Source organism: Falco biarmicus, chromosome 12, assembly GCF_023638135.1.
Source record: "Falco biarmicus isolate bFalBia1 chromosome 12, bFalBia1.pri, whole genome shotgun sequence".
Taxonomy (NCBI): domain Eukaryota; kingdom Metazoa; phylum Chordata; class Aves; order Falconiformes; family Falconidae; genus Falco; species Falco biarmicus.
Genome location: NC_079299.1, coordinates 6,899,954 through 6,927,902, shown reverse-complemented (window position 1 = coordinate 6,927,902; position 27,949 = coordinate 6,899,954). Strand labels below are relative to the sequence as shown.

The 27,949-nt window shown below is 43.6% G+C and overlaps 2 protein-coding genes across 3 annotated transcripts in view; one reads left to right on the top strand and one right to left on the bottom strand.

The window, feature by feature from the left end:
• Nucleotides 1-27,949, bottom strand: part of TP53BP2 (tumor protein p53 binding protein 2) — a 78,538-nt gene that overhangs the window by 47,144 nt on the left and 3,445 nt on the right. Inside the window, exons 2-4 of one of the 2 annotated variants that reach the window (XM_056357599.1) lie at nt 24,877-24,975; nt 8,186-8,248; nt 7,570-7,732 (exon numbers count right to left, since the gene is read on the bottom strand). In XM_056357599.1, coding sequence (XP_056213574.1) covers nt 7,570-7,602 — 33 coding nt within the window. In that variant the 5' untranslated portion in view covers nt 7,603-7,732; nt 8,186-8,248; nt 24,877-24,975. Of the gene's footprint in view, nt 1-1,559; nt 1,777-7,569; nt 7,733-8,185; nt 8,249-24,876; nt 24,976-27,949 lie in introns of those variants that run through there. The other variant, XM_056357600.1, reaches the window with a different exon arrangement.
• On the top strand, nt 13,062-26,639 carry FBXO28 (F-box protein 28). Its single transcript, XM_056357611.1, has 5 exons — nt 13,062-13,316; nt 19,212-19,321; nt 20,329-20,467; nt 23,004-23,199; nt 24,922-26,639. The coding sequence occupies exons 1-5, from the start codon at nt 13,104-13,106 to the stop codon at nt 25,314-25,316; spliced, it is 1,053 nt and encodes a 350-aa protein (XP_056213586.1). The 5' UTR covers nt 13,062-13,103; the 3' UTR covers nt 25,317-26,639.

Genomic DNA, 27,949 nt, shown 5'->3' with positions numbered 1-27,949 from the left:
GTCACCTGCAAACGCTGACAGGATAATGATGGGATAAGACTGCTCCTGCTTGTTTTCTCCTTTATTTGAACTCAGCAACAAGGCACTGGCCAGCAATAGCATCTCTTGGAGGTTTTGCTGTTACACGACGGTGCTTACCTAAGCTTGGTTTTGACATAGGTTGAATTAACACCTTCTTATATTTACTGCTTGTTTTTCTAAGTTTTCACAGGTAGACAACAGTTGCACAACATTTTGGCTCTTTAATCTGTAGTCAGGCTCGTAATCTGTTTGTTCCTCCCTCATTAGTTACAGCAACAGTCACCCAGCCTTCTCCAGGATCAAATTATTGCTTGTTATTTCCTCCTAATTGGAGAGGAAGAACCTCACACCGACAACAAAACCAGCATCCCTGAAGCACCCACGTCCTCCCAGAACCACCTTCCAGTGCAGTTCCTTCCTCGCGTCCTTCAGACGGCTCCTGGAAGAGGGAAACTGGAAATCACCTGCAGCTGAGAGGGCTGCCTGTGCCTGCCAAGCTCCTGGGGCCGGAGCGCCCGGGGGGGGGGCGGGGGGGGGCGGACGGGGACGGACGGGACAGAGAACGTTTTAAAGCACCCTCAGCTGGGACTAAACAGGTATTAAACTTGCTGGGATTTTCCGTACATACTCCAGCCTCTCGGAACAAGAGCTTATGGACTTCACGGAGCATGCCAGCTGGTAAAATCTGGTATTCAAAGGCAGGGGTACTTTTTTTTTTTTAAGGGAAGTTAAATACTTTATATGTCACCCCCTTGGTGTATTTGGGGCTGAAAACTGAGCAAAGCTGCCGTGCTATGTTTTCGCCCAACTTCAGCTGACAAAAACACCGTACTTTTAAAATTCTTGTTAAAACTCTGGTAGGAGGTGGCCTTCCCCGTCCCTCCCGCGAGCGTTAGGGCAGAGGGACCCCGCAGAGCGGGCACGCCGACCCCCAGCCGTAAACAACATGGACACCATCTTCCTCCTGCAACCCGGGCGCTGGGAAACAAACACACACACACACACACCCGCAGCAGCACGGCTCCAGCCAACTTCAAGAACTTCATATTATTAAAAAAAAAATATATTTTTTTTTTTAAATAAAAGCAGGGGTCGGAGGAGTGCCTGTTTGCCCCGCGGGGAGCGGGGCAGCCTCAGACCCCCCCCGGAGCGGGGCGGAGGGGAACGTCGTCGTCCCCCCCCAGCTGGCCCACCCCAGCCCCGCCGTGCTGCCGCAGCGCCCCCCGCCCCGGCTCTGCTCCAGCGGGCCCGTCTAACAAGTTGATCCTGGTGTGAAAGAGGAAGAAAAGGAAAAGATAGAGGAGAAGGAGGGAAGGAAAAAAAAAAAAAAAAAAAAAAAAGGCCGGGAGGGGGAGGGGAAGCCCCTGCGCGGCCGCGGAGCCCGCAGGGGGAGGGTCGCCCCCCCGCCCCCCTCCACGTCCGCAGGATCCATTTTCCCTCCCGCTGCCCCGCTCCAACTTTCCGCGCCCCGGGGGCGGCCCCCGGGTGCCGCCCGCCGCCGAACCGAGCCCCCGCGGCCCTGCCCGCCCAGGACTCACCGGCATCATCTTGGAGCCGAACCGCATGGGGGCGGCCGGTGCCAGCCCCGCCGCCCGGAGCGGGAGACCGGCGGCCCGGGAGGCGGAGGGCCTGCGCTGCCGCCGGGACGCGCGGGGAGACCTGTTGCAGGAGGCGCCCGGCCCCGCCGCCCGTCCTCCGCTTTGTTCCCGCCGGGCGCTGCTCTCCCGCCGCTGCCGTCACCCCCCGCTCCGCTCCGAAACTAACCCCGGCCCGGCGAGGAGGAGCCGCCGCGCCCCGCCCGCCGCCCACCCCCGGGAGGGGCCGGCCCGCCTCCTGCCCCGCGGGGGCTGCCCCGGCCCTCCGGGGGCCCCGCTCCCGCGGCCGGGGCCACCCCTCCCGGGGGGGCGATGCGAGATACACGTGTGCCCCCACGGGTCAGCCCCGCGCTCCTCCGAAACAGCCCGGCCCCCACGCAGTCCCGGTCCCCCCCGGGGGACTTCCCTGGGCCGGCGGCGGCTGGCCAAGGACGCGCTGCCACGCCGCTGCCTCCCCCGCCGGCTCGGCCAGTCCTGCCTGCCCCCGGCGGGTGGTCCCACCGATAACCCCCATGTGCTCTGCGAGGCCTCCAGGTGCCGTTTACTTTGCTTTTTTTGCTGGGTTTAGTTGCCCCTGGCAGCTGAACTGCAGCGGGCAGCTCACACCTCGCACCAGTGAGATGCCAAAACAAAGTCGCAGGCACCCATATTAAGGTTGGACCGTCCGAAAAACAACCCGATCTTTTACATCCGCCTAAGAGAAGGGAAAAAAAAAAAAAAAGTTTTCCATTGCCTGGACCGGTGTGCAGGACACCCATTTCAAGCCCAGGTACTTTGCTAGCAGCACTGCAAAAAAAGCATGCTACATCAGCACCGTTACAGGGCGCTGCAGGAAAACCAGCTCCATCTGTTTTTCTTACTCGTATTAAAATCTTTGCAGTAATTAAAAAGGATAAAAGGGAAGGGGATTATAAATTCCCAGATGAAGGGATAACAAAACTCGGGCTTAGTTTGTATATAAACAGCGCGTTTTCTAAAGCAGTAACTTCGAACAGCATTGATAAAACCCCGGGAACTCCTGTGCAATAACCGAGCGTTAACACAACACCGTGCAGCTGGGGGGGGCGCGCTAAAAAAAGATCGAAAAGCTATTTTTGTACTTGTTCGAGCACAGCAAAGAAAATATAGACACGCTTTTTTTTTTTTTTATCGCTACAGAGCTTGGAAATACAGCAATGTTTTAAAAACGTCCCAGAAGTGTCTCGCATCTGCTTTAAACCTGCTGTACGAAGCCTGCCCGCCCCCGGCTCACACTACGAAGCGCTCCCGGAGGAGCCACCCGCCGAGGAGGCGGGGGCCGGGCGCGAGGGTCCAGGCCGGCCATTTCCCCGCGGCTGTGAGCAGCTTTAACACACACACACCCCACCACCCCGTACGTTTTCCTCCCAGGCGAGGCGGCGGCGCTAAGCCCCGGGGCGCCTGCAGCTGCCCTCCCGCCGTGCGGGGCCCTGCGCCGCCAGGAGCCGCCCCCTTGCCCCGGCCGGGCCCCGCCCCGCCGCCAGAGCCAACCAATGAGAAGGCGCCGCCGGAGCCATGACATCACCTCCCCCGGCGCCTATTGGCTACATCGCAGAAACAGCCCGCCGTCTCCCGGCAACGCCTGGCGTCACGGCCCCGCCCCACCGCCCTCGGCGCCCCCCGGTCCCGGTCCCGGCCCCAGCCCGCCCCTCCGGGCCGCCGGCGGTTTGTCCTCTCCCCTGGTGTTTGATTTAAGGAACTGGAAACCCCGGCCCTAAGCGGCGGGCAGAGCCCGGCATCGCCGCTCCCGCACTCCCTACACGTTACCGGTAGCGCACCCGCTGTAGATATCGGCATTCCCACGGCCCCCACCCACGTGCGGCCCCGGTTCTCCCTCCCCACACCGGCCAAGCCACCCACAGAAGGTTCACGATCCCAGTTTTTATTTGGTAGGGTTGGTGGTGGTTTGCTTTTTTTAACTCAAAACTTTGAATTCATTTTACAAGATCAAAATGTTACAAGCCAAAGCTCCATAGCAATGGAGAACTCAACATTCTTCTGCAAATCTCTGCTTAATATTTAGGGGCACCTAGCTGGTAAGGGATAAAATGAGGGGTATGATCTTCTAATGCATTCCCCAAATACAGTCAGAAATTACTTCTAATATTTCTAAAAATATTAACAAATAAACAACAAAAAATTTAGAACCCACAAATTTTAAGTCTGAAAAAAATGGAAATGGTTAGAGAAAAATCAACTAGAAAAGAGGTTTCAGGTGTGTGTCTGTGTGTGGCAGCTCTGCTCTGCCAGCACGTGCCTCTCACAGGTCAACCCACAGAACCCTCTCTTGGCACAACTTCTAATTTTACCATCTTCCACACAAAACTACAACCCCATTCCTGCTAAGGAAATGAAGCTTCAAGGGGTGCACCTATTTTTTTCCAGTTTTTATCCAGGCTCTGTGACTCATACGCTGCGGTGGTAGCTCTCGGTGCCATCTGGCCACGCACGGTAGATCACAGCCCCCCTCCAAGAAGAGGGGACAACATTCGCCAGATTTGCAGGTGAAGCGGGGTCAGAACCGCTCGTACCTGTGTGCACCCCAGCAGCACTGCGTACCTTCCCTACAGCACGCCACATTTCTGCCTCTTCCAGCAATTCAGACAAGATTGCACCAAATAAGCATGACATGCATTTCCCACAATGGGTTATTAATTTTTTGGACTGATTTTTTTTTGTTTCATGAGCAGGGAGTAGATGGTTCCCCCCCATGGGGACTAAAGGTTCAATCTCCAGAACGCCAACAGTTGGAGGTAACAGACTCATGCCCAGGAGAACTGGCAAGGCACAACAGTTCTTGGTCCTGCATATACAAAGCTATAACAAAAAGGAAGAGAAGACAAGATCTGCGGGGTCTGGAGCCAACAGCACAGACCACTGAAGCTCCGCACCTCCTCCCTGGTTCCCATACTCTTGGCGGACTGTCTGGAACATGCTGCAGTTGACTAAGACTACACGCAGTTCCCTAGAAGCAGTCACAGCAAGGGTCCAGGGGAAGTGAGTACTCACAGAATTGCTTGAAAAGTGTCCAAGAAAAGGAAAAAACCACCACCAAACTACCAAACAAAAATGTAGCAGGGTTATTCTTCTCCTTTCCACGTGAGATCTACTTGATCTGAACCACAGAAACTTGCAGCAGCAGAAAGGCATTACAGACAGCAGTGGTAACAATAATCAGTAGAAACCAACAGCATCGTTTCTTGCCATTAGTCTCACCATACAATGAGGTGGATTGGGGGATCGACTGGGGGAGCAGCGCTGGGAAGACACTGCTGTGCTTGCTGCCTGCAGCACACTACTTAAAACTCCAAAACTTCAATTAATTCCTTCAGTGCTATATCTAAGCAATATTAACAGTCACTTCTCATCCTTTTCTCTACCAGCCTGCCTAAAACTGCCTCCAGACCAGTCAAGCCCTCTTTTATTGTCCTGACACACTTAGGAAGATTATCAGGCAACAAACATCAGGCACATCTCTTTTGCAATACCTTGTGAGAATAAAAAATAATAATAAAAAAAAAAGGCAAAAAAAAAGCTGTACCTGCCAGTTGTTTATATTTTGATAACCCATTTAATTCTTCAACAAAAAGACGATGAACCTGATTCTTAGGCAGTTTCTAAGACAGTAATTTCAGAGAGAGTTTGTCAGAAACCCACACAACAGCATCAATGTAAGAGGAGCAGGAGGCCAGCAGGTTTAGATTTGCTGTCCACTGCCACCTACTGTTAAAACTCCCCCAAGTCAAACTTCTGAGGTCCAGTTTCTGAGGGGTACAGTTTGAGAGCATAGAAAGGAAGGGAAAGCTTTGGAATTGGGATTGCTGGGGAGCAAAAAAAACAACGGAGGGAACATGCCAAAAGAATTGCTCACCTAAACTCAGCGGGCTGGAGCACAGCACAGCAGCTTCACAAGTTTGGATTCTTTCCAGCAATGTTGAACTTCTGGCACCTAATTTATACAGCTAGTCTCCAGCTCAAGATAAGGCTTTCCCAGACAGTCTTGCTTAAAAACAAAGGCCTCAACTAGTCAGTGTTGTCAAATTTCCTCACAAAGAAGAAAATAGCTATAGAAAACTGATAGTTTTATACATTCCCACAGTTCTGCTGATCCACCAGCTGTCCTCCGGTGGTTGTTAAGATTCGTTTTCACTATTTAATGTTATTGCTTTTAAACCATCAGTTAACAGACCTTGCAGTAGAAACAGTTTTGGGGGAAACATGCAGCAACAACCGAGTCTACCTCCCCAGTAGGTAAAAAATAGGAAAAAAGATGGAAAAAAGAAGCCCACTAATTCCAAAGTCTGAGATTCAAGAAATCTTTAAAGGAATCTGCTAACCACACCAGCTAGGACATCCCATATTATCCCAGGAGCTGCTTCTGAAGCAAAAGCATTTGCTCTATGCCACATTCAAAACACTACATCAAGAAGCATTTAGCAGATATAAATTTTAAATTAAGATACTGTAGCTTGCCACAACTTCTGTAAATTCCAATTCTTTAAGCATAAAGATTTTCTTTGGCATTGAGCAGTGATATAACAAATACACCTTCCTCCTGGTGATAAGCTGCTTCTCTCTGAAACATCTGCATCTGGCAACTGAAATTACTCCCTTCAGCTGTAATCCCCTTCAGGGAGTTTATCACATCAGTGCATGCTTAATGAAGAACATCATCAGGCCCCTACTTGAATGGTTTGTGTCTTGCTGAAAGCTAGGATTTGTTGTCAGGTGAAGTCCATTTCGCTTGTATACTTCCTTATTCACACACAGATGATACTGATTTAAAATCTAAACAAAAAACTGTGCCACAGCTCAAAAATCCCTAAATTTTCCCTACATGAGGAACAGCTGAGTTAAATTTACCTCACTCAGAGACACGAGAGCCAGCCTCTCGCTTGTGAAATCACTTACTTCTGTACAAAGTGAATATAAACTTTGTTGGTCCCCGCATATATGAATTGGTAACGCATGGAAGCAACTACGCGAAACAACAGAGGTTCAGGTTCAGACTCTGTAACCTTAAAGTTAATTTTAAAATACCTCTTGCTTAACTTGCATCCTGTCTGTAAACTAATCCCATTATCTAAGTTGTGGGAGTCACACATGCACCCACTGCGCCAAGTACATACTCAATCACATTACTCAGTGAGCTAATAATTACACAGAGCCAGCAGCACCCAGAAACTAGCGCCACTCAGAAACTACTTTAGAGATTTGCATCAATTCTGCTGCAATGTATTCAGCTCCTAAAGCTGATAATTTAACAACAGTTTCAAAGGATGATTCTATAAAGATAGGAAGTGACATTAATACCGCTGTATACAGGCATCACTCCCAGTAAACAAATGTTCTCCATTTATTCCAGATCAAGCAGGAATTATTTAACATCAGTAAACTAAAGCTTCTCCAACTTCTCAAGTTACTTGTTGGAAGAAAATTCTAATTTCCTCACTCCAAATTCTCTTCCACGTAATTTAAATTCAGATAATTTTTTCCCCACAGGTAATTTAATAACCAGCTGGCTAAAGCAAGTCTGCACCGTGTCTTAAAAAGCAGAGAAATAAACTTCCTCTTCCATTAGTCCCCAGCATGTTTGAAGAAAATGTAGGCTAGCGCAAATTAGCTTTTTGTATGCATCATACACAGCTGCCATTCTTCTCAATAACTAAATTATATTCACTAGACTCACTCTGGATCCCTGGCAATTTATCTCAGCACCGATCCTGACAGAATACCCTCTGTAACAAAACATCTGTTTAAGGCAATTACAGCAATGCAAAAAAGCTGTATCTGCCTGCAGCTACTCATCCAGCCCCATAAGGGAGTTGGTCAGTGAGGAAGAACAGGGAAGGAACCAAAAATTACGCTCATTAAGCACATATATACATTCAGCTGTTGCAAACAGAAATTATGTGATCAAAATGCCATTCCTTACCAGAAACCTTAAGTCACTGTTTAGCCACACCATGATGCTGAACCTTCATCCTAGCTGGATGTTTAGATAATGTGGAGAGTTAAATTAACACTGCCGTTTTACTGTTGCCTCGTCCCTATTTCTCAGCTGCCAAGAAGTCAGCCTTAGCTCATGCTAGCAGGCCCTGTGGAGTCAAGAGAGAATGAAAGCAGGATTTCAGAAAATACAAAATTATTTCAAGATCAGCACACACACATCCTCCCCGTAATTTCTTTTTTGTAAAGCAACTGCAGGACTGAGCAGACCATGTCTTTGTTAACATATTCTCCTAGTTAATTTATGTATTTTTGTTGTACATTCTCACAGAGCGCTATAGCCTCGTGCCTCAGCAAATCAAACTCTGCTTTAGGGAACCTGGCAGACACAGGTACGTGGTCCATAAGCAACAACAGACACTTTGGGAGCTGTCTCTTTCTTATACATCAACAGCATTGCTGCAGTTTGCCGTGTCAGTGATGTTTCACTGAGCTGAACTGATGAGACACAGAGGCATTACTGACGTCTTTCATGAATTATCTTTAGGACAGCGTAAAGATGTGGCAACATACTAAAACCAAAGGAATTGCTTGGAACTTACATCAAAACTGAGCCCCTCCTAACAGTGGTAACTTGATTCTCCATCCTAGGGCTTCTGTACAACCTACATGAAAATAATCCAGAGAATTAGCATGAAGTCTAATCAAAACCTCCTTTTTTATTTATATAAGCTTATTCACTGAGCTTACTTCTGAATACAGCTGTGTGAGGATATGTAACCTCACCAAGATAACGTGCTATCCAGCACCTGACTCCACAGCCCTCTTTCAGGGAAGGTATTTTGACTCCAAGAAAATAGAAAGGTTGTTTGTCTGAACCCTTGTCCTTTTTATCCCCCAAGTACATCAGTTTACCTAATTAATACATTACATGTCTACAAACCCCAGCTTTCTCATGGATTTGAAAATACTTCTAGTTAAATCCTTTTTTGAAATTTCAAACAGAAAACATATTTAATGAAAGCTAGCAACATGCCTAGCCTACAAAAACTACTCAAGATTAATCTAGTCCCCATACTTGTAGCTGAGAAAAATCTACAGAGGTTGTATTTTCTTTCATCCTATCTTCTACTTGTTTTCCTTTTGCTTCTACCTCTCATTTCCCAAGAAGCATCATGTGCTTCTGCCTGTCAGCTTCAGCTTATGATTACTATCGCATAACTAAGGTACAGTATTACAAATACATTACAAGGTAGATGTAGATTTTAGAGGTGGTTTCTCAACCAGCTTTTTATGTAACATGTAGCACTACTGCGCCCAAACCTGGTTAGTCTACAAAGGATCCATTTAAATATGTATATTGATTTAATTAAACTGGGATTACATTCATATCTGAAGCTGACTCCACAGGACAAGAATGTTTAAGTTATCTATTAACGGATCAGAAGTCTCAGCTGCAAAACATGAATCTGTGCAAATTTACACTCTGTCTACATTTGTTAAGAACATTCTAAAAGGAAATTTTAATGGGTTTTCTTCCATTTCTTTTTTAATGCCTCTCAAAAAAAGACCTTTAAACAAGCAATACTCTGCCTCGGTGTCCAGCATCCTGAATGAAAATACAGCTGTGTGAATATACCAGACTTTCTTCAAATTCACCACCTCTTAAAAAAACCCTTAATATCCATAAAGTGAGCAAACTGTGACTGCCCCAGAGAAGAAAATGTGCCATGTGGGAAGGCATTTTCTATCTTTTTATTGATTACACTAACTAAATAAAACAAATCTGTTCTCCTCCCACCCAGCTTCTGCTCTTATACTCAGTTTTTGAGCACATTACTCCTCTTTGCTCCTATATTCCTCATTAACACAGCAGTTCTTGACCTAGTTATGCACCTTCCTTCACCTCTAATCCCTGCTGCTAGATTTCTTCCCCCATCCCTATCTTCCCAGACATCTGCTTATTAGCTCCTGCTTCTCAGTCTCTCTTCTCCCCCTTCCCTGAATTTCTTGTCCTTTCTCACATTTGATAACTACAAATTTCCTTGTATTTGAACCAGGCTCCTTCCTCTTTACCGTGGCTCTAGGCATTGCTTGGTTCCACACAAAGCCCAAACAAAATATTCCATGTACTTTCAGTAAAATTTCACAGATCACACTTGAATCAGCTGGGAGCACAATACACATACCATCTTCTAAGCTTGTAGTAAGCTGAGAGGTTGAATCTGTTTGGTATAGATACATCTAAAGAACTTCTCTGAAAAATTTTAGTTTTTTAAGTAATGGGACTTCACAAAGACTTATGGCATAACATTTTTTTGCAGATTACTACAAAGAAAGCAAACCAGATATCCTCAGCCCAAGTGGTCTTCCTTTTAAACCTCATATGCCTAATCCAAAGTACAGAGACATCAAAATTTCACACACACACCCCAAAATAGGCAAAAAGATTATGAAGATTTTTTTGCTTAAAAGGGCAAAACAAGACATCTCCTCTAACATCCTTCTTGTAAGTCACTGAGATGTTTTAAAAAAATATTCAGTCCAACCATACTTGTCATTCTAACATGGTATAAATGAAACTAAGGCTATTTCAGGGGCTTTTAAATCTTACAAGCACTGCCGAGATCTAAATAAGTGGTAACCCAAATAAGGCAAATGAGGTACGTACCTTGCATGAGTTGTAAAATATTGACAAAATGCTTGCATGTTACTTGACATGCAATAGACTCTCCATAACTTCATCTCATCCCTTTCAGGAAGTATTATCAAGTTGTCTGGCTTCACACCATCCCATAGCAACTGACAAGTTAAGCCGCTAGAGAGTCTGTGATAGGGATTTTGTGGAAGTGCAGGCATACGGTCTGTGTTTTTGCAAATTAGCGCAAAGAGATGCATGCTCAGAAAAATGACACAAGATGCATTGGGGAAGGATGTGAATAAGAACCTGGAAGGCGGCAGAATTAGCCTACTTACTGAAGCTGACCTACTAACTATAAAGCTATTTATATGGTTTTAGTTAGTAATATAAAATATATATTGTGCATATTATTAATATATCCTAATTACTAATATAATAAACATACAGAATATACAGCTTATATTTATTAAAGCTGTATCTTAAAAGCTCATATTGTTTAAATTACATGACAGAACAAAAAAAGCATTCTTGAAACTATCTTAAATTATGTATGCTTAGGTAGGATGAAAAACACCACTTGCTTTCAAAGCATTTATGGACTGCCAGCCCAAACTTCATGTGCCAAGTCACAAGTTTATAAAGAATTCTCCTGAGCCTGTTTTAAACTGCTGAGTGTGCATGTGAAAGGAGATCAGGTCCTAAAATCATGTACAAGAATAAAACCCTTGTTCCAAGATAGCCAGATCATTTTGCAGCAGCATTGATGAGTCGAAGGGCGGGGGGAGCAAAACACTTCCAAATCCGTACAAGGCACACAGTGTTCTGCTCCCAAAAAGGAAATATTAATTTCAGTGCACATTTTTGGAGTGCCATTAGGATGACACACATAAAGGCTTACCCTTGCATTTGCCCTGCTCCCAAGTTAATTCTTTTCCAGTTGCAATTTTTTTCATTTAAGAAAGAGGCTAAAGGTGGGTTTGAGAGGAAAGGGGGAGGTTGCACATGAAAGGAACAGGTTAAGAGAAACCTTCAAAGAGAAGAAGCATGGCTGAAAAAAATGTACAAGGATGCTGCAGGCAGCTAATGCTTTAGTCCTGTAATATTTTAAGCTGTACTACCTTGGTGCAGGTACTGCAGCAAATGGCCCTATTCTCCCAAAACATTTGATGGCTTTTTCCCATACACTTTGCTACCGTTACTTCTGGCATTTGCTTAGTTATTTTCTTCAGCCAGTCAGTCTTCAACATCACCAGTTCCCCAAGCCAGCACATGTGCTCACCAGTACTGATGTGAAAAAAGCAGCAGCTGAATGCAGAAAAGAGACAGCCACCATGCTTTTTAATGGGCGTGCCAAGTTCTGTTGGGCTAAAATGGTTGTGAACATACAGTGTGTCTGTGACCATGCTCAGAAACACCAGGGAATGTTCTAGAAACAGCCCCTCATCCCACCTCTTTGTTGCCTCAGCTATTCCATCCAAGAAACCTCGCTGATATACAGGATTAAAGGCAAATAAAGGAGAAGAGTTTGTTTTATTCTCGGTGTTTTGCCTCCTCATTAATGTCTGGTTCCTAGCAGCGGTCTGCAGGCTGCTGGCTTTTGCCAGCTGCTCTGACCCCTGCCCGCTGGCAGCAGACCCACACGCCCCCCACTCACTCCGGCTGCTGGGGCTCACCCTGTGTGCCCCAGCCAAGGCGGGATAGGCCCAGCATGAACACAAAAGGGGGTGCTCACCCCCTCTATACGTAGACTAGAAAGGCCTGGATTAAATTTGTAAGAGGTACGTAGCTGTGCCTCACGAGCAACAGAGGTGTCCTTCTGTCTTGTAGCTGCCTCACTGTGATCCGGCCATGTTTTCCTGGGGGGCCGCTGTGCCCGCAGCAGGGAGGGAGCACTGCCGTGTGCCAGGCACGGAGCTGCTGATCCCTCCATTCCCGTGTCCAGCCACAGGCCACGAGGGGATGGCATGAAGCTGCCTCCAGGGAAGTTCTGGTTCAGTGTTAGGAAAAAAGCTCCACACGGAGCAGATGGTGCAGCATGGGAGCGGGCTCCCCAAGGAGGGGGTCACAGCCCCAGACCAGTAAGCATTCAAGAATCATTGGGAGACATATGTATATATAGAGATATATATGGTTTAATTTTAGGTTGGGCTGTGTGGAGTGAGGAGCAGGCCTAGATGATCCTCACAGGTCCCTTCCAACCCCGGCTAGCCTGTCTCTGTGAGCTTCCACAGCCTCCTCGATCGCCTTACCCTCCCGTCTCTTCTTCCACAGAGCAGGAAGAAAAAAGCCCTGTAGCTTCGCTACGACCCGCACCAGGCCGGAGTGTGAAGGCCCAGTGGTGCGGGCTGTGGCAGGGGGAGCTGAGCTGCCCTCGGCACTGTCGCTGTGCCCCTGGGAGGGCGCCCACCAGGCACACGGAGCTCCTTGCCCAGCGCCCTGACACCCTTACCAGCGCTGCCTGCGCTTCTCATCCTGCACCACCTCCACCCACACCGCCTCCCGGCCCTCACGACAACACACCACCACGGTTTCTTTCCGGCCATTTAGCTCTAATGTGCCCCAGGTGTGGTACCCAGCACCGGGGGAGGGCATTGCCAGCCGCCTCCGCCACGCCCCGGGGCCTCCCCTCAGGCGGCTGAAGGGCCTGAAGGCCGCAGCCCCGCCCCGCCCAGTCCCGCCCCGCCCCGCCCGGCCCCGCCCCTGCAGGCGCCTCGGCGGCTGTTGCCCGGGGCCGCGGCCGTTGCCGTTGCCAGGGGCACCCGCGTTTGTGGCGTTCGGCGGTTTCTGCCGCCCCCAGGCGGGCAGTGGGAGCGGGGGCGGAAGTGTCGTCAGAGGAAGGCTCGCTGCCCTCCCTCGGTGGAGGAAGGACGGGCTCCGAGATGGCGGCGCCGGAGGAGCGGCTCGTGTCGGACGGGGAAGGCGGCGCCCTGGGCTCGGCGCGGCTCTCCCCGCCCCCGGTCCCGGAGTCTCCCGAGGCTCTGGCGCCTTTGGAGCCGCCGCCCCAGAGCAACACGCTCATGGGGCTGCCCATCGTGGCGATCGAGAACATCCTCAGCTTCCTGTCCTACGATGAGACGAGCCAGCTGCGCCTGGTAGGGGCCGGGGCGGGCAGGCGGCGGGCCGGCCGGCCGGGGAGCCGCGGGGCGGCCGCGGGGAGCCCGCCGCGCCGGCCGGGAAGCGGCCGCGGAGGGGGCGCGGGGGGACGGGGGGGGGCCGGGGCGGGTCGGGGCGGTCTCCCCGCAGCCCTCGGCCGGGCCGGTGCCGCCGCCGGGGAGGGGGCGCGCGGGGGGGTCGGGGCGGTCTCCCCGCAGCCCCCGGCCGGGCCGCCGTGAGCCCCGCACGGGCGGGCCCGGGGGCCGCGGCCCTCGCTCGGTGCCTTCCCTCCGGCCGCCGTGCGAGGCTGCTGGAGGCGTGTTTCCCCTGGTGACTGCCCGTGGAGGGGAGCGGGGCTATTGTGTCTCGTGCCTGCATTTATTTTTACCTATAGAGCTTAAGCCTGCGAGCGCAGGAGCCGGTGAGCCTGCTGCTCCCGGGACCCTGCCCTATCTAGAAATCAAAGGGGGGGGGGGGGGGGGGGGGGAAAGACGCAAAGAGGCCGTTGTCTGCCTGAAAGGCCGCCTGCTTCTTCCTGTCGTAGTAGTAGATCTAATAAAAGATATTACCTCTACCTCTGAACTTTCATAACGCAGATGAAAAAGCACAGCTGTCAGCAAAGAGATCAATATATCTCAGTCCTTAACTGCCTGCATAAGAAGTCTGATGTAAACTATGACATAATATGATAAGCTGCCGTCTTGCTTTTTTTTTAATGAGGTTGTAAATGGAATAATAGTGAGGGAATTAAGCATCGCTTATGTAACCCTCAGTAAACTTGCACTGGCTGCACTGTTGCTATTTTAAGAACTCTTATTAGTCTAAACTGGATGATATTACAAGCATAGTTCTACAGAAAATTAGAACTCTGTATGTCCTGGATCAGCAGCCTGAAGTGTTGCATCCTGACTGTAACTTTAAACTGAAAGCTCTTCAGACAGAAAATCTGGTTTTACTCATACTGCACCACATACACCAACACCTAAATCTTTCTACCGTGCTGTCAGTCCACTGAAGACTTCTGCTGCTTCTGTGAGAGTAGGTAGTGGATCTGTGAAGAAGATACCGTACTGCCTTTTGGGATTGCAGCCTCTGCTTTGGGGTACTTACGGTTTGAATGAAGGGAAGTACATACTTTGGGTGTGCTTTGTGTTGCATGGTCTGTGTTGCAGCACTGGACACAGGCCTTTGCTGCAACTTTCTCTTGAATTTTATGAACGGTAGTGCCCGTGGGAGCTATCACTAGTCCGTAGAAGTTTTTTTCTTTCTGTAGGGCTAAGTTAATGTTGTAAGCAATGCTTTGTCAGCAGTGGAGAACAGGAAAGATGGTGGTGTAAGGACTAAACCAGCCGCTGAAGTCTCAGTGCTACTGAAGAGGTAAAATGGAACTTTATGCTGTCATCGGGCACTTGCAAGTTCATTTTTCCAGAAGACCACTGTCCCTTTCAGAAGTTTCAGAAATACGCAAAACCAGACTGGATAAATCCCAACTTTGACACACAAATGGAACAATACTAGATGTAAAACAAACCAAACTATTCCACTGGTCTGTCCCTATTTTTAATTTTTGAGTCAGTGACAGCCAGGAAACTTTATCTCCATCAAATTCCTTACTGTTTTCTTAAGCATATCAGAAGGCAGTGACCGTTCTAAGAATGCCTGTCTTTGTTAACCAGCAGTAATGTAAAGAATCAAAGCCATTCTGGTTAGACCTAGTCAAAAGAGTAGCTCATAACCACATAAGCTTGATCAGCGAGGTCTTTTGGATGGCCATACAGAACTAAAGGTGTTCTTTTGGCAATTCCCTGAAAGGAAAAGACTGGATATTTTAATAACTCCAGATGCTGTTGACAGAGAATTAAATATAGCTTTTAAAAATAGCAATGCCTAGGCATAAATTCATAATAAATTTTCGTCACTTTCAGATTTTGAAAGGCTACAAGTAGCCTTGGGAGACATTTGTGTATTCCTGCTCTAAGATCTGTCTTGCACAAACAGTAAATTTTTCTTCTCTATGAGAACTGACTTGAGCTGCTTATCAAAGATGAATGGGTGTATCTTATAACAAATAGTGTTATGCTAAAGGTAACGCTGCAGGACCATGTTAATTGAATGACAGGATTAAATTGCTTAGGTCTCATAAACATTATAAATGTGCCCAAAAGCAGCCTCATTAGCCCTTTAGAATGCGGCATTCCATGGGATAAGGCATCTTGAGGAAGGTAGGAAGATCTGATGCTGGACATCAGTCAACCGAGTTTGATCATGCATGTGTAGTTATAAAATGTGGATTCCTAAACTTACTGATGCATTCTCTGGATCCCAGCGCTGAAGGAAATGGATGTCCTGATTGCTTTCTTTTTCTGCATCACCTTAGCTCACTGATTTTTTTGGGAAAAAAAGTAATCTTTTGAGTTGAACTGCTGTTGGATCTAGAGTGTGTACAAGAAGACAGACTAAGGAGTTGTCTGGGTGGGAGGACATAGGACATCTGCAAGTTTTCAGATTAAAATAAGAGATAGGAACCTGTATTGTTTCTATAGACCATTATGAGGAGCATAATCTAAGTCTTAAGATCCCTAAGTTACCTTCTGTCACCAAAGGATGAGGTAAAGAATGTTTCCTGCTTATGCAGATTGCCATCAGGGAGGCCAAGACCATGGGCCCTCATTGTGCCAAGAAGCACTTGCTTTCTTGAGCATAATGCTTTCTGCTATTCCTGGTGTTACTGCATGGAAAAGCATAAATGCACCGACTGGTTAAGCAGTGAAGTCAATCTAAAGTAATGGAGACTAAACAACAGGCACTAAGAATGCAGTCTTGTCTGAAATGATGCAAATCTTGAGTTCTCAAACTTGTGTTCAGAAAAAGTGAATGAGAGGAAAAGCAGCAGCATTTTGCTTTCAGTCCTCTTGAGTATTTATTTCATCTGCTTCCTCTGATAGGTCATTGTAAGAGAAACAAAACCCAGAAGATCCTTGTGTCTAAAGCTGTAATCTTCCGGACAAGCTGCAGCCTAGCATGCATGCTGATAGGGAAGCTAGCTATCTTCCAGCTTTTGAAGGCTTCTTTTTACTGTGATTTTTTTAAATGACTTACAGAAGCTCTGGAATTTTTACCTGAGTGGGATAATAATGAGATTCTTATATTCCAGTTTCTTTTCACTTGTATATAAGAGCTTGGAAATGCACTTCTATTCAGGCTATTCCTACAGCAAATGTGATTAAAACCAAACAATCCACAACCTCCTCCCATGAACATTCTGAGGAAAAGGTTATCTTGGATTCTGACGCACGTAAAGAATTGTCTTAGATCCTGCAGCAAACTCGCGCTTATTTTCTGCACAGCACAAATAAGGACTGATAGCGTTTGGACAGCACGGCTTTAATCTTCCCCCGGTTTCAGTACATCTGTATCTACAGACATTTCTATTTTAAAGCTTCTTGCTGAAGTCATCAACATTTTGTCACGCACTTATACTTTACCCTAGAAGGGCATTATGGAATATGGTGTCTGTGTAGCCCCTAAGAAAAATATATTGACTCTAAATACTTCAGGCTATTTTAAACTCTGTTATAAATACTGGTTATCTGTTAGTGGAAGAAATAAGATGTGCTTGAGGAAAGGGAAGGTGGTAGTAGTTGTCTAGTAGATTGTGTCAGCTTAGTTTGTTTACAAATTAGGTGGAAAATCAGTTATTTTATGGAAGCTGTTACAGCATGTAAGTCTGCACGCTCAGAAGCAACCACCTCATTCTGCTTTCACATGGTCTTGGAGTAACTTTCTAATACTGAAATTTGAACACAGTGTCTGGTTGGACTTGACATTTGAGAAAACTTGGGCTCTTTCAGCTTTATGGCTAGAATAAGAAAATACTCACAAAAATTTGCAAAGACAAATATGAGCCAATGAAACTTTTTGCTTTCTTATGGTCCACTGAATAGCTAGTACCAAACTGTCTTGGACTAATACAAACACTTAAAAATGTAGTAATGCTACTTCGCATATGAGTGCTGACTATAGTGTCTAAGAAAGGTATATTGTTCCCATAAATACAGGTGCCATATGGTTTAAACGGTGCCATCGGGAACCAGCTGAGAATTAAGAGATTATTGGTAAAATAAGATGCAGACCACCACTTTAGGTTTCTGGTGGTGCCTGTTGTCTGGTGTTTGGGTTCTAGACTGTTTATTGGCACAAATATAGGTAACGTCCAGAAACTGGAGCAAATAATACTTGATGCTGCATAGCGTATGAGCAAAATGAGTACGATTTAAAAAAATCCCGTGTTTAAAAACCTAGCGCAGCTGGTGTTACCCATCGCAGTTTAGTGTCTGGGATGTGGGAGGGCTTCAGCACACCCCGGGTCCTTCCTGCCACCAGGTGTCAGTGCACACGTGGTTAAAGTCACTCCGGGCTTCTCTGAACTCGGAGCTAGCGATGTGCCTGGGATTGTTTTGTCTCTTGTGCGGAGTAACTGCATAGCTAACGTAGCCGTGGTGTAGTGGTGCAGGTACGAACTCCTGGCTACAAGTAAGTATCGTACTCAGAAATGGTATCGGATCTAGGCATCCCTAATGCAGCTAGTATCTTGGAAGAAATATGATGATTTCTTCCAGTAGTTGAAGGGCCAGCGTTATTTTTTATACTCTGGAGAGGATTTAGCTGATTCTGTGAAAGTGGCGGAGGGTGTGCTGAGACTGTACCTCGGTAGTTGGCCTGTCTGATCCTTCTCCTTTGACTATTTAGCAAGGAAGATCTAATCCAAAGGAGCATTGACAGATTGACAGGAATTGCTTCATGGTCTGTTTATACGGATCTGTTGGAAAATGATCAGTTCTTACAGAACTTAAACTAGCTGGGACAGAGGAAGGCTCGCAGAAAGTAGAATGTATTTAAGTAGTGGCTTCCATATGAACAGAAAATAATTGTAGGCTTTTCTGGGAGAAGTGAGAGTCTTCTTCCTCAAGGTATAAACTTCCATAGACTTTAAAATTATGAAATGAGTAATGTATAGAGGGAAGGAGTGTTTATTTAAAAAAAAACCAACCAAACAAACAAAGGCAAAACTAATCCACTGGAAAGTGGGGTCACAGTGGGAGTTGTGCATTTCAGTAAAAAAAATAATTTCAAAGGACAGTTGGTTCACTAAGCTCTTGCATCATAACTGAATTGCAATTGCTTTAAACTTTTGTACAAGTTGGCTTTGCCTTATAACTGGTTACTTTGTGAAGGCTTAAATTTAGTTGTTTATTGTATCTTCTGCAGCTATTGATGTCCTTTCTCCCTGAATCTGTGGAAAAAAAATGGAGGCTATTGGTATCCAGCATACCAGATAAAGGATTCTGTTAATCAGAGAAGGAAATATTTTTCTTTATCCAAAAAGGAATCTTGTTTCACGTGTACTGCATTGCATAAGTTTTTAAATTTAATTGTGGCTATCTTCAAAAACATAAGCCTTGAATGCTGGAAGAAAGCTAGTATGATTTCTTGTTTTTAAAAGCTTCTTTTTTAAACTACAAAAAAACATGTAACTTGATCTACCAGAATCACTCTGGACACCAAGTTAAAAGTCAGGCACAGGCATTTGCAACTTCCATTAAAATCAGAGGAAATTTCATCTGTTTATATATGGGTGGCATTCATCCTACTGTCTCTCGTTACGCAGTATCAGGAGATTAATTTGTGAATGTGGGGAACATAGCTGCTCCTTTTTGGAGTGTCATGATTGTTGTTAGAGGTGGTGATGCCTTAAGGTCAACTGCAGTTTCTGCTTCTTGAAATGGAGGAAAAACTGATAAGAGAATCTTTTAATACCCAGCAAGTGTGGATAATAGTAAAAGTGACTTGTGGCCTTAATTGAGCCTTAAGTTTTTCTTTTTGCTTAAATACAGGTTTGTAAGCGAATGGACTTGGTTTGCCAGCGAATGTTGAATCAGGGATTTCTGAAGGTGGAAAGATACCACAACTTGTGTCAAAAGCAAGTTAAAGCTCAGCTTCCAAGGTATGTACCAGTTAGAACTGTAGTTACATGTAAATGTACTGGAATCTTTTCAGCAGAATATTGAAAAGGAATTTCTTGCTGGCTAATTCTGCTTAAATATCTTGAAAATTTGAGTCACATTTGGTTTTATTTAATTTTTTTCCAAAAGCAACTTGAACCTAAGATCTAATTACAGAATAATAGTGTGGATGAATGTAAGTTGTCATATACTATAAACTGGAATATTGGAAATTGTCTCTGGTATTTTAAACAGAGAAAAGAAGAGTGGGTTCTGTATTGCTCAACTCTTCTGGCAAATCAAGTAAGGACTCCTAGGAATGAATAAATGCCATTCCTTTTCAAGACTAACTGCCTTCACTGGTGATTGATCTACTACTCTGCTTAAAAAAAAAAGGTTTCTCAGTGCCAAGGATTACATGGGAATGGGGGAGGGGGGGTTTGATGTGTGAGCCTTACTGGGAGATAGTTTCTTACTAAAGCAATGCCTTTTCTCCTTTCAGTAAGCACAGCTGTTTCTGTGTGCTATCAGATTTTCCAGTAAGAACGAAGAAAGTAAATGCCACTTGAAGTAGAGATCCTTTGTCAAAAGAGTTTATATCTCAACCTAAATTTGTAGCAAGCATTAATAATATATTAAATTTATGTCAACTGCATTGAAGTACTAACTGTAGGAATATGGAGGGATAAAAATATGATGCAGTGTCTACTGCTAGTTATAGTACTGAAAGCTTGTTTTTAAATAGTCCTAAATTATATATTGAGTTTATGGATCCCGTAAGATGTAGCAATTATTCAGAGAACAATTTTTGTCTAAGAAAGCGTAGCGTGCTATTACTAGCTGATTCTTAATCTGTATTGGATTTTTTTTCTGTAGAGACAGAACTAATGTTAGTGGTTACATTTTCAAACCTCAGAGGGTTTAAGGGTGAAATTAACTCTAGCAATTTTACAGTTTCATTTTGTTGATTCATTGTTAAATCAGTGTCACTTAATGGTATGTCTTCTAGACGGGAGTCAGAAAGAAGAAACCATTCATTAGCTCGTCATGCCGACATCCTTGCTGCTGTAGAAACCAGACTCTCTCTGTTAAATATGACTTTCATGAAATATGTGGATTCCAATCTCTGTTGCTTCATACCTGGAAAGGTAAAACGTAGACTGCATTCTGTGAATGTGTATATGTGTTTAAAAAAAGATTGTGCAACTTAACCTGGGACAGCTGGGACAAATTTGTATGTGTGTATATATATATACACTGAGACTGTTCCATATACTTGAAAACACACACACAAGCCAGTGCTCGGCTGTAACAGGCAACATGAAATGAATGAACCAGATTATATCTAAATATTAATTATTTTAAACTTGATTTCCATTTTCCCTTAGATTCTCACTTAATTCTGATGTTTGACTTGTGGCATATACATCCTATACAACCTTTTACAGGAAACACATGATGTGTAGGGTTTAATTCTGAATTTTAATTGTAGAAAAAAGCTGGAGGCCAAGTCATCAGAAGATGCAGTAATTTAGACTACATATAACACTAAGCACTCAGTCCATCAGGAAGATTTAGGCATCTTTCTTGAGGGTTTGAGTACTTCAGATTAATTGAATTAAGATACTTAGTATGTGGAAACACTGCTCATTATGACAGTGGATGCGGTATTTTTGTACAGTAGGTGGAATTAGTTTTAAATGTAGATAAAGTGTGTTAAATATTAATACTGCTGAACAATTCTGTTGTTTCAGAATACTACCCCAACATAAAATATAAATTATGCAAGCGAGATGTGCCTTAGAGATACCACTGTTTTATAGGATCTGAAAACAGAAGTCCACAAGGGAACTGACAAAACCATGATCTGAGGAAAACCGGTGCAGCTCATGGTTGAAACAAGATCAGTGAATATTAGCCTAATGCTGTACTCATTGATCATTCTGTGTAAGATTTGGATATGTCAGTATTAATTTTTCATGGGCAGATAACTGAATTGCACTGGGATGAATGGAAAGGTTAGCTGTTGGATTCGTGCAAAGCATGGCGCAGGCAGTTCTACATTCGGTACTGTAGGATAGGCTGTTGGCAAGAAATGGTTTTTTATCTTGAAGAGGTAACCATTTCTGTACACTTGCTGACTTAATATTGAATTAATTTTATATTAAAACATTATAGTTTAATATATTTATGCTTATTTGACTTTATATTTTTATATACCTAACATGTATTTAAAAAAATGTAATATAACATAAAGTCAAATAAACTTAAGTCCTTGATACCACATAGTAAATGAAAAACTTAAAAGAAGTGTCACCTTACTTTTTTGAAGAGTAGATGGACAGGCAGAACTCTCTTTCTTTTAATAAAAGTACACTAATCTAGACCTGGGGCGTGCAGGAGTTGGTCAAGTGAGCTGTGGGCACTGAGTTATAAGGACCTTGTTTGTGTTCGGATAGAACAGCTAATTATTTACTTAGTGTATGAGCTTGCTAGCACCACTACACTGTCAGCACAGTTACCAGTTCACCTGAAGATCCTCTTTTGGTCAAGCAGATTCAAGGCTTAGTGTTCGTTTACAGTCTGTGGTTTCCCCCAACCTGCACTGTTCTCATCAGGAAATTTTGTTTGAATGAAGCTGCCACAGAACTGTCAGACAGTGAATTTGTGTTAGAATATGTGAATCCTGATTTGAGGCTTGGTGTACTGTGTGAGGGTTCCTGGTGATAGCAGTGCTGCTGTAAGATTTTATATTGAGGACAGCAGAAAAATGCTTTGAGGATGATGTTGCTAACAGCATATACCGTGGGTAAAATTAGAGAAGTCTTTTGTAAGCTTGTTGTCTGGTGAGATGCTTTAGTTCTTTCTGGCTTTTGCAACTTTTTAGCTAATCTTCCTTTATTAAAACACAAGATGCAACTGTATTGGCTTACCTATTATTCTAAGTCCTTAAGATCTGTGTTTTTCAGGAGATTCTTAAACTATTCTTAGTCCTGTGCGAAATACCCGTGTCAGTAGTTTCAGTACTAAGAGACCAGGACTCCTATCTTGACCTGCCTCAGACTGTAATTAATTGATGAGTGAGACACCCTGCATCTCGCTGTATCTCTCCTAACCAAAGGGCTTCCTTGTCAAACCTGTTAAGAGGGTGCTTGTGTTCTCTGTCAGCAGTGGATTGATGCTTTATAAATTAATACGTTTCAGACTTAATCTGAATTTGAAATATTTTGGGTGTGTACAAGTGGACTCAAGTACATATTTACAGCTCTTTAGACCAACATAATGGTAATTCTTGCTAGTCCATGTGTTTCATAACTGGCTGGGGGAGTAACTGCTCTGCATTGTGGCTAAGTATCTTGCTTCAGATTTTCCAAAAAGAAATGATAATGCTCTGCTGAATATAGATTATATAACTTTGAAGTCAAGTGTGGATATAGTAAAATAAAATTTCACACAGTGAGCATTATTTCATGAGTTTGAAGAGAGTTGTGGTAGATCAAGTGAATAGCTTCTCTGATATATCACGAACAGCGCTTCATTTCAAAAAGCTGATTTAGAACTAAAGCACGCAGTGGTTATGCAATAGGTATGTAGTAAAAGCCCCTGCATATGCCAGCACTTCTAGAATGATCTGAAATAATGGTGCCTTTATCAGAAAATCCTAATTCTTCTTAAATGTTTTAGGTAATAGATGAAATTTATCGTGTGCTAAGGTATGTAAACTCTACAAGAGCTCCTCAGAGAGCTCATGAAGTTCTTCAAGAACTAAGGGACATTTCCTCCATGGCTATGGAATATTTTGATGAGAAGATTGTTCCAATACTGAAAAGAAAGATGCCTGGGTCAGATGTATCGGGACGTCTGATAGGAACTGCCCCAGGTATTAATTCCCACGTATAGTTAAGTTTTATTTAGTTTTTCTGTAAAAATTCACAGCACTGTATCTTTTTAAAGCTCCCTCCCTTAAATGTGAGCTTTATTACATAAATATTGATGATACTTGTTTCTTAAGAACGCTAACTGAAATTCATTTGCTTTGAAATTTAAGGAGTCTTTGTACTACCAAAAGAACAGTCACTTGAATGTATGTTAGAATTATGCATAGTGTGTATTCATTAAACAAACGCTTTTGTGCCACCAATGAATGAGACTTTATCATTGCAATTGGTTGAAATTTGGCACACGAGATGACAGCTCGATGCCTTTTATTTTTAGGATGATCAGCAAATGAATTAGCCTAAGCTGTTGTAGTGCATAGAACATAACTTGTATGTGATATTTTGCTTTCCTGGGGCACTAATAGGCAAAATACTTAAAGGTAATAGTGAAAAGGCAATTAAAACAACAGTCTGTAAATAAACAATTAAACGGATCCTTTGTATACTCTGCCAGACTTTCCAGAATTTTGTGAACCAAAGTCTAAGTTAGTTACCTGTAGTGTTTTCCCTGTGCTGAAAATCTTCACACTTGGGAACTGAGAAATCAACTCTCTGAAGGGATAACTTAATAATTTAAAAAAAATAAATAATTAAATTTAAGCAAAAATTACAGACCTAACTGTAGGAGCTGCTTGTTATTTCTGGTATGTCCTATCCATCCTGTTAGCTATAAGTGTGTATCCAGCCTCTTGATTATATCTTGTTAATTATACCTCAGTTCCATTGAGTCTCTCAGTTGAGGAAGTACTGCCCAAAACTATAGCTGATGCCAGTCGGCTTTTCAAGGCCAAGGCTTTATGTGGCATAAACCCACCTATTTTGTGTAGAGGGAGAAGCGTAACCTAGCTAATGACAACCCTTTGGTGTCACATAACTGTACTTATGCTGGCATGTTAAAGGAGAATAAAAAGAGGAGGATGACTGTACTAGGCTGTTCCAGACTATTCTGTCTGTGTAGCACTGAAAGTTGCATCCTACTTGCACAGCATTGCTAGAAGAGTAAAATTATAGAAAAAAGTGATGGATATCTTTTATGATAGAAAAAGTGAAAGAAATTATACAGAAGCTGTTAGTCTTTGTGATTTGCAGGAACTAAATTAAAATCAAAAGTCCCAAGCTCAAATCCCAGGATCGTTTTAGCATTAGGAAGAATGATTCAAAAGAAGCAAGGAAAACAAATTCCTGACTTCCAGAAAAGTAAGTTAAACCGAAATACCTTGTCAAGCCCCAAACCACAAAGTTTTAGAACTTTAGCTGTCTACAACTAAGACAGCAGAATTTTACTGCTCTGTTGAAATATTTAATATAACAATTCTGTAATAAGCAATTTATAGATGTGGGGTTTTGACATAACATCTGTGACACTAAGTGTCGATGACAACGTAATATCCCTACGTAATTTTTGGTACAGCAAAAGGAGCGGGGCTTATATACAGAAAAGGAATGATGAGCTGTTTTCCAGACGACTGAAAATCTTAAGTATTTTAAATTGAGTTGTGCTCCGAGATTACATGACTGTAAATTGGCTTTCATGTTCACGTAACTTGCAACCAGTATTCAGGTTCATGTTTGGGGGAGTAGGGATAAGCAAAATAGGAAAACTGGGACAAAATTCCTACTTTTGCCTTAAAGTTGCAGAGGATTAATCACAATTTTCTCTGAAGTTCCAGGACCTTCTGCAGCACTGACATCAATGCAGCTGTTCTCCAAGCAGAACCCTTCAAAACAGGAAGTCACCAAACTCCATCAGCAAGTAAAAGCAAATGGCACAGGCGTGACAGCGCTAAAGCGGGAGATGTCAGAGGTTCGCACCAAAGTGCAAGAGCTACAGAAACAATTCCAAGATCAAGAGCAGAAACTGCTTGAGCAAACCCAAATCATAGGTGAACAGAATGCCCGATTGGCTGAGATTGAACGCAAGCTGCGAGAGGTGATGGAGAGTACAGTAGGAAATTCTTCAGGTTCTGGCTCAAATGAACAGTCTCATAGAAAACGGAGGAAGGCGGTTGAATCCACAGACTGTCCTAGGAAATCTAAACGCCTTCGAAACAGAAAATAACTTGGGAGTTCATGACATCTTCAGGAGGATACACTGCTTTAGTAGCCCAAGCAGGTCTGCTTGTTTGGATACTGTGACTAGCTTCATGGTATCACTTAGGCTGCTGGCTCTTCAAAACACCACTTAGACTTGAACAGTAATTTTCCTTCATTGAGACTTTTTCCCTGCTTTCTGTATGGGTGGGCCTAATGCACAGAATCCTTATGATTTGCAATAGTTACATACTAACCAGACCTGCTCTGTTATGTTTTGAAGGGTTAATCTTTTTTTTCTGTGCAGATGTGTTTAAACTTATTTGTGTTTATGCATATGTTCACATAAAATCTTAAATAAATTCAGTCTTAACTAAGAAGTTAAGTGTAAAAACAGATGTCCTGTTCACTTGAAGGAAAGATCCACTTTTAAAATCTTGTTTTAGAGAACTTGACCTTTTTTGTTACAAGTGACCTTGTCTGGAATGTCTGAAAAGTAGTTAATACTTTTTGGAGATCTCTGTAATGAGTAAAACTGACTTCTTAAGCTACAGTATTGGCTATATATTTTTGTAAACTTAGAAGGAAGGGCCTTCTATCCAGTCTTTTCATGCACACACCCTGGTTCTAGGTCTTGGGAGCCATATTCTGCATTTGCATGGATAGATGCATGTACAGCTTAGTCAGCCCACTAAAAGCACTTGCCTGAAATTGTTCTTATCTTTGGGAGTGAGCACAAAGACCTACAAAGCAATTTCTTTGTTCCTCAGCCATAACTTAGGACCTGCTTTCAGCACAACCACTTTCTTACAGTGAGGTGGTCTCACATCGCTAGCTGCAGGAGAGTTGGAACCCAGGCTGTCTGCCACTTTCGCTGCCTGTAAATTGCAGGTACTGTTAGCCAAAGCTGGAGAATTGAGAAGCGACCTATGCATCACTTGATTCATAGGCCAACATCTAATAAGTATCAGACAAACTGTCCCTACAGTAAGCAAGCTCAGGGGGACATCATTTGAATGAAATACTGTATTATGGACAAACTTAAACTATTTTGTGTGTATGTGTCGGGGGTGGGGTGGAAATTTCTCTTTGACGCTGATGACGATACTCTAAGCTTTCCTTATCCTAAAAGGTAAATCATTTCAGACAAAGCTTTAATTTCTTTTGCACTTCTGTTTTGAGCTTGTAACTGGAAAAGCATGTCTTGCACTGTTCAGTCTCTCTGGTCACTTTAACAACCTCAGAGTTGTGTACAGTGATTTTCCCCACCCCCCATCTGTATATTTTTGGAACCTTATACAAATACCATTGTCCTTAGTTTTGTTTTAATGTACTAAAGTATGTAGCTTTATCTTTGACTTATGTTTCTTTTTTTTATCATCTGCTGCTCTGGGCTTAGGCAGTACTGACTTTAACTTGGTATGGCACTGAAAATGCAAATGCTGCATTTGTAGCTGTTCAAAGTCTTTGATACTACTACCATGGGTTAAAGTGCAGGTTTCTCGTATGTTTTGTATGGTTGTCAGCACAACATAGTGGTTGTATTTAAGTCACCAAAAAAATCAGAAATTGTCTGGTCAAATATTACATAATCGTGGGAAAACTGACATTTTTCCTGGACCTTTAGCTACAGCTTTTACTTCTAAAACATACTAGCTCGTATGAGAAGTAACATTGCAAATGCCTAATTTTTGGCAGACATTTGATTTTCAAATAAACTTGTTGGGTAGTTTGAGTCTTTTAAAAAAAAAAAAAAGGTATGTTTCTTAAGAAAAGCATCAAGGAAATGATAAAAGGTTATCTGAGGGAAAGGTTAAACTGTTAAAAGGAGCATTTGCTATTACTGGTGTTCCATGGCTCAGATTTTTTTTTATTGTTAAAAGAGGTCTTTAAGACAGATACCTGCTGTTCAGTTTAAAAAATACTGGCATACACTTTATCTTTTAAAAAATAATTTTGAATCTAAGGGTCAGCATGATAGCTATAACTACTGTGTATCATTTGATATAAATTAATTTAATGGTCATTCATGGTGACAGATTCATGTAAAGGTCTAATTACCGGGTATTTGTGGCTAAATACTTCTAAACAAGTACAAACCTGCGACTTGGGTTTGCTGAAAAGGTTTATTCATACATCTCTTCATGTGTTTCACTTTAGTTTCTTTATTCACTTCTAGAAGATGCAAACAGTTCTCCCCCTTCACAAATACGTAAATCGTTTCAGGTTATTCAAGAGTACGGTTTATTTATATGTTAGTGAATCTCTAGCTGTGCGTAAACTGAGCTGGAAAGAACAACAGCAGCCTATTGTCACATGAAACATTCTCGGTGAACGGTGCCAACTTGGAACCTTCAACTCAAGGAAGTCATGCGCTGCAAGTTTGCAGGTGCATCCTGATCTTCTGTGTGCTACTAAGTATGGTAAAACTGAATGAGGGCCATGAAACTGAAGGGGGTAAGTGGGGACGGTTACAAGCAAACTCTGAGAAATGCCGCAACAAAGGTACGCCGCTGTTTCATTTTTCACTTCCGGGGGAGTGAGGGAGACATCAGTATCAGATGGCTCTCAGACTGGAATACACACCAGTAGTATAGATAGAATGTAGAAAACCAAATGGGAAAATAGCTGGAACATTAATTTCTGACACCATGTTGTTCG

Excerpts from the sequence above, each read along its gene's own strand:
- FBXO28 (XM_056357611.1), top strand. The coding sequence starts at position 13,104 with ATGGCGGCGCCGGAGGAGCGGCTCGTGTCGGACGGGGAAGGCGGCGCC. Across the intron at positions 19,322-20,328 it reads GTTAAAGCTCAGCTTCCAAG|ACGGGAGTCAGAAAGAAGAA; the intron begins GTATGTACCAGT and ends TATGTCTTCTAG. Across the intron at positions 20,468-23,003 it reads GTTGCTTCATACCTGGAAAG|GTAATAGATGAAATTTATCG; the intron begins GTAAAACGTAGA and ends TAAATGTTTTAG.